The sequence below is a fragment of the Micropterus salmoides genome, unplaced genomic scaffold (assembly GCF_014851395.1).
Source record: "Micropterus salmoides isolate LMB-PRFRI ecotype aquatic unplaced genomic scaffold, ASM1485139v1 Ms_hic_scaffold_15, whole genome shotgun sequence".
NCBI lineage: Eukaryota > Metazoa > Chordata > Actinopteri > Centrarchiformes > Centrarchidae > Micropterus > Micropterus salmoides.
The window spans coordinates 11575779-11586829 of NW_024040596.1; the positions used below are offsets into that span (position 1 = coordinate 11575779).

Genomic DNA, 11051 nt, shown 5'->3' on the forward strand with positions numbered 1-11051 from the left:
AATAGACTACTTCTGTGCAGACCTCCCATCATCAGCAAAGAGTTTAGAAGTATTCAGTTAGGCCAACAAATAATAAAGGGATAAAGGGATTCAGTATTGTCACCAGAATTTGGAGAGGGTGTTTTCGATCTTAGTTTAGAAATAAAATTTACAGGAAGTATAAACTGACTAAAAAACAGATTTTTTAAGGGGCATATGACTTGGGAGAGTTTATAATTAGTATATCTGAAATCAAGCTACAGCCATAAACAATGCAATTAATGCAACAAATTCCTTCACTTTTCCTCTAGCTGTCTAGAGTCAGGCGGGTTCCCAGCTCCACTCATTGAGGACAGTACTGAAGCACAGAGGGACTCAGGGACAGACCTTTTCCTTTGGGCTGTTGTCCAGAACAATAAGGAGCTGGCTGAAATTGCCTGGGAGCAGGTAAACACTTACTCTAATACAGACAAGGTTTGAAAATGGTCATTTGTGTGTTGTGCGTATACATGGCCTTGCAGAAAGATTTCTGTATCTGTATGTGCACAGTGCAGAGACTGCATGTGTGCTGCTGGCCGCCAGTAAGATCCTGAAGAAATGGCAGAGGAAGGAAGTGATGCAGATGAGGCAAAGGACATGCAAGCGCTTGCCAATCACTATGAGAAACACGCCATTGGTAGAATACCACAGACATAATGAGTGGCTTTATTGGTGTAAATATAGGGATTTTACAAGGTTAACATTTGTCTTCTGTGTGTGTGTGGTGTCCCAGGTGTGTTCAGTGAATGCCACAGAAGTGACGAAGAGCGGGCTCAGAAGTTGTTGGTTCGTGCGTCACCATTCTGGGGAAAGACGACGTGTCTAAGGCTGGCACTGGAGGCTGATGATAAAAGCTTTATAGCTCAGTCAGGGAGGTTAGAGCAGACCTCCACATTATATATTTAGGGACTTTTCTTCTAACAGTTTTAGAATTCAGGAGTGCGTCTTGATATCCTGAGACTTCTATCGTTTGCACTGTAGAACATTCACTGCACACAAAGTTTTTGGAGTAGACAAAGTAGAACAATTGTGATCAGTGACTTTAACTTGATGAATGAGTATTTCAGCAGCATGAATCGCTGTAGGTTCAGCACTACCTGATCTGATAACATGTCTGTCTTCAAGTCTCTTCTGACACAGATCTGGTGTGGTGAGCTTTCAGTTGTCAACCCTGTGTGGAGAGTGCTGATCTCCATTGTCTTCTTCCCACTTATCTTCACTGGCTTTTTGGTTTTCAGGTTAGTCTTATCAGCTGTAAAATAAATAAATATATTTAAATTGGTCAGTAAAAAAGTCAGTCTGACAACTCTCCCAGATTCAAGGGACTTGCACAAGATGTCAACACAGACAAAGTTCAGTTGAACCACTGAAGCAGAAGAGCAGTCAGAAATTGATATGCTCTCCAAAACTAAACTACCTACTCAATATGACCACATTGATTCAGCACATCGTCTGCATGGTGTGACTTGGTCTGACAAAACACTAGTAGCAGCAGTGCCCATTTGTACCACCACTTGTTTCTAAAGGCAGTGCAAGGGTGAAAACTTGGTAACAGAAGTTGTTGTGCTTGAATTCAGATCCAAGATTATATTTGGAGAAAAAAAAAGAAATATGAGATCTCTTTCCAACAGTTACATGTGTGAAAATGTTAGGGCAGCCATCTTATCACAGTCAGCCTGGCCAATGATTGTTTGGCATGGTCAAACAACAAGCAAGACATGAGATCATCTCATAAGATAATAATGCTGTCATGTATACTGAATACAATTTACTGGTGCTTTCTGATATTTGGATGAAGTCAAATGTTTTTCATGGCCCCTTTAATCACAAGAATAACCATATAAGTATCATAAAGGGGTACTGAGACTCCAGAGTCCATTGTCCTCTTCCTTCATCTTAAAAAAATCTAGAGGCGCACCTTCTTGAGAAACAGTCAGGAAAATGTTTCTTTGCTTAGTTTAGGACCAATACTGTGTGTGACAGCATGTCAAGGAGGTCTGAAGCTAAGTAACATACCACCTATGTGGTCTGCTGAATAAAATGTAAGGTGATTCTATTACTGTCTACTTACAGTAATAAAAATGTAATAACATTCAATACAGATTCATAGATTTGGTGTAATATAGCAGTGCTCTGTGCCTTTCTCCCACAGAAAACACACAGTATTTGTATTTATTTGACACCATCTGGTGGCAGCAAGACTTCTTTTAATGTTTTTTCTGCTAACCATAACTGATTTGTGTGTTACTGCTTTCACTACATCTACAGCGATGATTGGTCGATATCGTTTCTTAATTAATAAAATTTCTCCCTAGACGTGATGAAGTCATCCACAGAGAAATTGAGAAGGATGAGGAGATCAAGACAGTGGAGAAAGTGACAGGAAGTACACTTCGAACAAATTCTCACGGCCCGTAAGTAGACAGTTGCCTCTTAATGCACTGACAGCATATGACCCCATCCAGTTCGGAGGTCACTAGCATGTCAGTTAAGGGTAAGCGAGAAATAAGGGTCCCACAACATCAAATGACATTCTGACCCCTGTGACCTCACTAGCCCGCAGCACCTGAAGCCTCTGAGCAAGTGGTCCAGACTGGTCTGCCTGTACAGCTCTCCGCAGGTCAAGTTTTACTTGAACATTGTGTCTTACTTCGCCTTCCTCTTCCTGTTTGCTGTGGTGCTGATGATCGACTTCCAGGCCACGCCCTCTGCCGGGGAGTTGCTGCTTTACATCTGGCTGCTCTCTCTGGTGTGTGAGGAGGTCAGACAGGTGAGAGAGTGCAGCTGGGACATACATGTACAAAAATTTAAGGACAAATCAACATACCCTGAGGTCTGACGACTCGACAGTCTTTTGTCTTGTCTGTTGATTTACTGCATTGGTTCTCTTTCTTTTTTTCGTGACTTGAAGTTAAGCAGGCTAGCCAACCAGCTTACATATGCTGATACTGTATCTAGGAAAGGATAGACTGCCAGTTTTTACATGTTATAGTAAAAATACTAAGCTTCTCAGCTTCCTCCTTGCTCTTTATTTATTTAATTCACTTTGCCAGGATTAGTTATTGGGCTCCACCTGAGGTTTTACTCAACCATTATGCTTATTACTACCTCCAGAGTGTGCCTTATTTAAAAAAAATATATCACTACATTACTAAAATCTCCAACTGCCAATTTTAATGATTTTTTGTTTTTCTGTCTCAGCTGTTTCATGATCCTGATGGCTTTGGGTTTTGTAAGAAAGCCAGGATGTACATTAATGACCTGTGGAATATTTTAGATGTTCTTTCCATCCTCCTCTTTATTATTGGCCTTGCATTTAGGTAAGTTTCCTTCCTTCCAGACAATCCCTTTAGGCCATGGAAGGGCTCTCTGCCCTAAGGGTTATCTATGAATCACCAAGTTTTTCTATTTCAGGCTGACGACTGAGCTGTTCTATGCAGGTAAAATCATCCTCTGCATCGACTTTGTGGTCTTCTGCCTCCGTCTCATGGCCATCTTCACGATCAGCAGAACCCTGGGACCCAAAATCATCATAGTGAAGAGGATGGTGAGATGGCCTCATACACATGAACGCTGGGCTTCTTCCACTCGGCCTCCATTTGGTGTCCGCAGATGAGAGTGCACTTTGCGTTACATAAAAAGTGTTACAGCTGACTAACAGGGCTAACCTTTAAAAAAACTGAAGCTTCTCACTGCAAAATACATAATTGTTGTTATAGATGTGACGCTTTCGGTAGTGTGCAGACTGACAGATCGAACCTTCTGAAGTTTTACATGTTTTGAAAGTGCCCACTGGTTGTGGTATCCAGGCATTTTTCAGTGTGATTGATGTCTGATGTTTGTCCTCCAGATGATGGATATGTTCTTCTTCATGTTCCTGCTGAGTATCTGGGTTGTGGCGTACGGCGTGGCCAAACAAGGCATCCTCATCAACAATGAAAATCGGCTGAACTGGATTCTCCGGGGGGCAGTTTATGAGCCGTACCTCATCATATTTGGAAATTTCCCCACAGATATTGATAGTGAGTGGAGAAGGAACATAGTATTACTTTCTTTGTAGTTGAAAAACTGTAGTGCTGCCAAGTGAAATGACTAATAATGACTAGAATAATATGAATCTTATAAAATTATATACATATTTATTTGTGTATATATGAATCTGGTTTAACTGATTTTTACACGCATTGATCATTTCAAGGATACTTTCTTCACCCTTCACATTTTAAGAGGCCCAGACCTTGTTGTTTAATTAATATGTTACCACTGAGAAAACAATCTCTTTGCCCTCTGCAGATACTTCGTTTGACATAAACTCCTGCAGCATGAATGGCGACGATCCCCTGAAGCCCAAGTGTCCTGTGCTGAATGAAAACCAAACCCCAGCCTTCCCCGTGTGGCTCACCATCATTATGATTTGTGTTTACCTGCTCTTTGCCAACATACTGCTGCTCAACCTGCTCATAGCTATCTTCAAGTGAGTTCTGCTCAATGCCTTTGTGGCTCAATCCAGTCCTAAGATTAATAGTGTGAGATTTTCTTTTGTGCTGTTACTGCAAGTCCTACACTTACTGTAGCTTGGATGATGGTGTTTTCACCACTTTATCACCGGTGTCCCCTTGTCATCCTCTGTCTCTCTTTGTGTCCCTGCACAGCTTTACCTTCCAGGAAGTTCAGGACAACACAGACAGAATATGGAAGTTTCAAAGATACGAGCTAATTAAGGAGTACCACAGCCGCCCTGCTGCCCCTCCTCCTTTAATAATCTTCAGCCATCTTTACCTCTTCATCAGGAACATAGTTCTGTGCAGACCTCCCATCATATGCAAAGAGTTTAGTAAGTATTAAATTATTTATTTCTGCACATACTGAACGACTATATGGGTAGACTTCATGGTTATATGCTGCAGACTTCTTCTCTGGTTGTAAATTTATCACTATAGGAAAACATTTACTTTTCATACAATGACATTCTTACTCATATTAGACTTCACTGATTTTATAATGGTGGGTTTTCATTTAAGAGCTTTTATATGATGTTTTTTACTATAGGGTTACCATCTCCCACATGATCACATCTAAACCATCTCCATTGCAGCTAAGAAACTCCACTAGCAGAAACAAGAAGTGGGATTGTGACTTTTTCTCTATTCTGAGCTTGAAAATAAGAGTTTGACAAAAAGCACTTGCTCGAACTTTTCCAGAACTTTCAGGCCTTTATTAGCAGGTGGAGTTCAGCCATTGTGGTTATTAATATTGTGTGACCTACTTATGGAATTTTGGTTGTTGATGAGGGGAGATGGTAACCCTTAACTAACTTAACTTTAAAGGTAGTCCTTAGATTTGGATATGAATGTCTAATGACTGGGCGATGACCTTTGACTCCTTATCGGTTGATACTGTTGAGTCCATTTTTAGTGTTCATACACAATCCAGTTTTCTTTAGGATGTACCACTAGAGATTTTAATGTGTTAAAATGTCCCCTTTCTGCTTTAACTCAATGTGTGACGCTGTGTTTCAGAGAACAAGCTTCTTCGGGCAGAGGAAGAGGAGCTGTTGTCCTGGGAGGCCCTGATGAAGGACAAATACCTGCTGTCCACACAGCAGGTGCAGAGCCAGAGCATGGAGCAACGCATCCTGGACACAGCCCAAAAGTAAAATCTCAAAGGAATGTTTCGCAGTGTGGCTGCATAACAACCCTCTAGGGTACTGCTGTCTGTGTGAGACCCCTCATCACAACTTAAATATGTTTTAGTTGTGAGATGTGAGATTTAACCTTCTCCAATTGTTTCATTTGAACTTTGACAGTTATGTAGGGACAAAAAAGATATATATAGAGGTGCTGGTCATATAATTAGCATATCATCTTCAAAAAGTGAAACTCGTATAATGTATACATTCATTCCACACAGACTGATATATTTCAAGTGTTCATTCCTTTTAATTTTGATGATTATAACTGACAGCTAATGAAAACCCCAAAATCAGTATCTCAGAAAATTAGAATATTGTGAAAAGGTTCAATATTGAAGACACTGGTGCCACACTCTAATCAGCTAATTAACTCAATACACCGCATTCCTTGTGTCAAGCCACTCTTGAACAAGACACAGCGTCAGAAGCGTCTCGCCTGGGCTAAAGACAAAAAGGACTGGACTGCTGCTGAGTGGTCCAAAGTTATGTTCTCTGATGAAAGTAAATTTTGCATTTCTTTTGGAAATCAAGGTCTCAGAGTCTGGAGGAAGAGAGGAGAGGCACAGAATCCACGTTGCTTGAAGTCCAGTGTAAAGTTTCCACAGTCAGTGATGGTTTGGGGTGCCATGCCATCTGCTGGTGTTGGTCCACTGTGTTTTCTGAGGCCCAAGGTCAACGCAGCCGTCTACCAGGAAGTTTTAGAGCACTTCATGCTTCCTGCTGCTGACCAACTTTATGGAGATGCAGATTTCATTTTCCAACAGGACTTGGCACCTGCACCCAGTGCCAAAGCTACCAGTACCTGGTTTAAGGACCATGGTATCCCTGTTCTTAATTGGCCAGCAAACTCACCTGACCATAACCCTATAGAAAATCTATGGGGTATTGTGAAGAGGAAGATGCGATACGCCAGACCCAACAATGCAGAAGAGCTGAAGGCCACTATCAGAGCAACCTGGGCTCTCATAACACCTGAGCAGTGCCACAGACTGATCGACTCCATGCCACGCCGCATTGCTGCAGTAATTCATGCAAAAGGAGCCACAACTAAGTATTGAGTGCTGTACATGCTCATACTTTTCAAGTTCATACTTTTCAGTTGGCCGACATTTCTAAAAATCCTGTTTTTGTATTGGTCTTAAGTAATATTCTAATTTTCAGAGATACTGAATTTGGGATTTTCATTAGTTGTCAGTTTTAATCATCACAATTAAATGAAATAAACATTTGAAATATATCAGTCTGTGTCTAACGAATGAATATAATATCCAAGTTTCACTATTTGAATGGAATTACTGAAATAAATCAACTTTTTGATGATATTCTAATTATATGACCAGCACTTGTGTGTGTGTATATGTGTATATATATATAATAATATGCGTGTCTCATATCCCATTAATGATCTCAGATTTTATCTTTTGACCCCCTTCTGGGGCCTTAATTTTGTGTTGTGTTTGATGAGGCTCAAATTCTAATTTGACTTAATATATAGAGTATAAACCATTATACAGCGTAGGAGTGATATTCAGACATCCATACTGTGCTTGTTTGTCTCCTGAGGGTTGCTGCTATAGCTGATCGGCTGGAGAGGGAGGAGGAGAGAAGCTCTGTTGACACGGTGAAAGGACTGGCTCGACTAGAGGAGCAGGTTGTGACCTATTTATTTTTGGGGGGGGTTATCACTAATGTTGCACCTGTGTCCGTAACATTTCACATTATGCTGCGTGAGCAAAGCACAATATAGAAATGACACACTTCTTGATGCACCCACACGTGTGGCTGTTGAATTTTAATTCCAGATTTTCCCAGTGGAAAATCTGTCATCTTCAACATTGTATAAGCACTCATCAAAATTATTTGACCCACTTTTATTTTGTCTCATCAGGTCATCCAGTCAGCCAAAGCCCTTCAGTGGATTATAGACAGTCTGAAATCTCAGGGTTTCGCAGCAAAAGAAGCACAATTGCCGAGTCAGCAACTACATTACTCATTCATTATTATTGTTAATGTACATCATTTTGCAAATAGACTACATGTCAAATCTCCTCTCGTTTGCACTCTTCCCTGCAGCTCTAATTACAACAGACGAGTCCCTCGACACTTTGAGAAATACTTTAGAGAAAGAGGATGGGTTCCATGTGAACGCCCGTCAATTTCACTACCCAAACAGCAAGCTCACACGCTTTCCTGTGCCTGAGGAGAAGGTGCCATGGGAGGTATTTCATATAAATTTCCAATACAAATTCACCAGCTGCTGGTCCTATCACTACAGAAAAAACGATGCTCTGGGTTTATTAGATGGTTTTCATGTTTTCTCTTTTATTTTCAGGTCCGCTTCAGCTCATACATGCCGACATATTACGTCTCTGAAGAAGGTGGAGACCATATGGATGGGTATGTTTTTAAAAGAAGACCACACATAATGTTTGGTTCCTATTAGGTTTGATGTGTGGATATATTTGCAGCTGAGACAAGTTATTATGGGTGTTTTTGTCAAGATAACAACAGATTTTCCTATTAAAAACAAAGAATCAGCAAAGCCATCTCGAATCTGTATTGACTAACCTTTCTGATCTAACCCTGGGTCCACTATCCACTATGGTCCACTATCTGATTACAAGGCAGCCTTCTTATGTCTTTCTCCTTGCAGATCAGAATCAGAAACCTTACATAATCACAGGTATGATACTGCATAAGATACTCAAGGCATCAAATAGCACTTAAAGTAACCTTACAAGCATGTCTTGATGTCTGATGTGTATCTTGTCTGTCATTAGAAACCCAGGAGGGAGGACGGGCATCACGGGACGTGGTGCACTGAGCCACTTTGGTCCAAATCTGAATGTTGACCTTGTGCTTACACGGTAGGTCATCTCATGTCTCTACGGTTCTTTCAAAAAGGTTGTTTCACCACCACTGGATTGCATGCCGTGATCTGAGACTTTTAAAAAAATTTTAGCTGGCGAGACAGCGCGAGATCTGTTTTGGAGTACCTGGCGGTTTTGGACGAGAGCCAAGGAAATTTGGCTTTACCTGGCGTGAGTCTCACTGTTTGATCACTTCATGTGCTTTTTCTTTAATTTTTGAGTTGTTCAAAATAAATATACAGTTGTGTTGTGATTTTGAAACCTGCAGGGACCTGCCCATTCTGCTGATTATTTGCCGTTGACTCTTCAGAGAATCCTGGGGAAGAAACTGTTTGAAAAAATAAATGCAAAAGTACCAGAGGGAACAAAGGTAGGTCTGCCTTTGTAGCGTAAAGCTCAAAGGTTCCTGGAGGATCAGTTTGGTTTACAGACAGCGACTGGATGATTAATAAAAGCACAGTAATGAATAAGACGCAACAGTAAATTCAAAGTAACTTCACTCAAAAACTTTGAGCGGGACACAACCAAGAGCCCTTAATCTGATGACCTGAGAGGCCTTGTAGACCTGTATGGGAATCAAAAATAACTTCAAGCATTATGGAAACCAACTTTGAGTTTGTAGCCGGGGAACCTACACTCAGTTGCCAGTTTATTGGGCACACCAAGCTAAAACTAATGCAGTATAACACAACAGTCCTGCAATAAATCCTCCCTTCATGAAGATTATGATGTTTATTTTTTGTTGAAACTGTTTCCGAGAGATATTGATTCAACTTTATGGTCGTAGTTGATCTAGTACTGATTTATACAGAGAAAGGCGTTTCTATTAGTTAGCCTAACCTCATTAATATAAATGGGTTGGACAAAGGCAAGAAGACCTCTTCCTAAAGTCTGAGACATGTGATCACCAAAATCTTCTGCCACTTAAATGATGCACTGAGTTGTCAGATATCTGGTGATTCATTAGAACAAGGGAGGAATGTAAAGGGAGTGGGGCCAGCAGATGAACACCAAGTGCAGTGAGTTGCATCCAGGGTTAAGCAAGCAGGTGGGTTTCATAGTGAGACAGTCCAGTGTTTTCCATGAACCACGAGGTGATAGGTTGGGGGGGGTTTGCAGGAGAGCATGTCTGGTGGTGGAGATTAGAAAGCGATTAGCAAAAGCATGTTTCTAAAAAACTAATACAGTTCAGTCTCAAGACACACAATAGACGACTCAATAATCTGGCAGGGACTTGAAATCAGGCTCTTCCTAAATTATGGCAGGATATGGGTCAGGTGGGTGATTAGGAATGAGCGGCAGGTGTGTCTGGATGCCAACCCCGGGAACAGCAGTGTGCCCATAACTCCGCAGCCAGGAGAGAAGGATAGAGAGAGAGAGAGAGAGAACACAACACAGACAAAACCAAAATGCAGCAAGCATCCGACATTCATACAAAAGTGAAAAATAAAATCATAAACACTTTCACTCACTTATCAGATGTCAAGGCAGGGGGATCATGACATTAGTAGAGGTTCTTATCAGCAAATTAGTTTAGTTTTTCAAGACACACTGACTGTTGTGCAGGATCACACCTGTAATTCACTATTGCTGATTTGATTTGAAGGAGTAATATTTAATGTAAACATGCTTTTCTGACATTGAGGAACTTGCAAATTCTGACTTGCGGTTGTTGTGTTACTGTGTTTCAGGTGTTTGAGGGTTATGTAGATGACTGCAGGAACACAGATAATGCCTGGGTGGAAACCACTGTCCTAAACATTCACCTGGACAGAACGAGCAAGGAGATGGTAGAAATCAACAGTATGGTAAGAACATTATTATTATTTTATTGTTTTTAAATACATACCACATCCAATATTTTTTTTTATGTAGTATATATGAAGAACTTGACTGATGGACTATTTGTTAGCTCTGCATATGTGTGATCTTTGGGGAGGAACATTTAATTATCCCCCCTACAGGGAATATATAATTCCTTATTGTTTTTTTGATGATCTCCTTCTTAGGTGGTGAGCAGCCATGGTGCTCTACAGTGGCAGGAGGTGAGCGGCAAAACCAGACTTGGCTCAAACCAAAGAGACACTCTGCGGCAGGTTGCTGAGCTGCACAACAGCAAGTTCTGATGTCCACGCTGCTATAGCTGTAAATGTGCCTCGATCCACAGATTTTCTTCTGACTGTTTGTGTGGCCTTTTTTGTTAAGGGTCACGTAGATTCATTTTGCTGCAGTGAAAGCAATTGTGAAAAAAGACACTATAAAGCCATAATGTATGCCTCCTGTGGATTATTTTTCAACAATTTACACAAATGACACAGGACTGTAAACTGAATGTTTAGCAACACACTGTGCTGTACACTTAATACATGTGTTAGCATTCATATGTGTTCACTGAGAATAAAAACTTCAGCGGTAGGTAACTAAGTACATTTGCTCAAATACGGTACAATTTTGTAGCTGCACAAATATTG

General features: G+C 40.8%; 1 protein-coding gene across 1 annotated transcript; it reads left to right on the forward strand.

Moving 5' to 3' along the window:
• The first annotated feature begins 1079 nt into the window (after window positions 1–1079).
• Window positions 1080–10849, forward strand: LOC119903492 (transient receptor potential cation channel subfamily M member 2-like). Its single transcript, XM_038719711.1, has 19 exons — window positions 1080–1256; window positions 2334–2432; window positions 2575–2788; window positions 3220–3338; window positions 3433–3565; window positions 3869–4040; window positions 4312–4492; window positions 4671–4852; window positions 5538–5670; window positions 7274–7361; window positions 7599–7683; window positions 7784–7929; window positions 8043–8107; window positions 8364–8393; window positions 8491–8577; window positions 8673–8751; window positions 8849–8950; window positions 10272–10388; window positions 10590–10849. The coding sequence occupies exons 1-19, from the start codon at window positions 1129–1131 to the stop codon at window positions 10704–10706; spliced, it is 2277 nt and encodes a 758-aa protein (XP_038575639.1). The 5' UTR covers window positions 1080–1128; the 3' UTR covers window positions 10707–10849.
• The last annotated feature ends 202 nt before the right edge of the window (window positions 10850–11051 follow it).

What these genes read in the sequence shown, in the direction of transcription:
- LOC119903492 (XM_038719711.1), top strand. Translation starts at nt 1,129, where the DNA reads ATGTCTGTCTTCAAGTCTCTTCTGACACAGATCTGGTGTGGTGAGCTT. An exon ending in ACTGGCTTTTTGGTTTTCAG is followed by an intron (nt 1,257 to 2,333) that starts GTTAGTCTTATC and finishes ATTTCTCCCTAG; the next exon opens with ACGTGATGAAGTCATCCACA. An exon ending in CGAACAAATTCTCACGGCCC is followed by an intron (nt 2,433 to 2,574) that starts GTAAGTAGACAG and finishes TGACCTCACTAG; the next exon opens with CCCGCAGCACCTGAAGCCTC.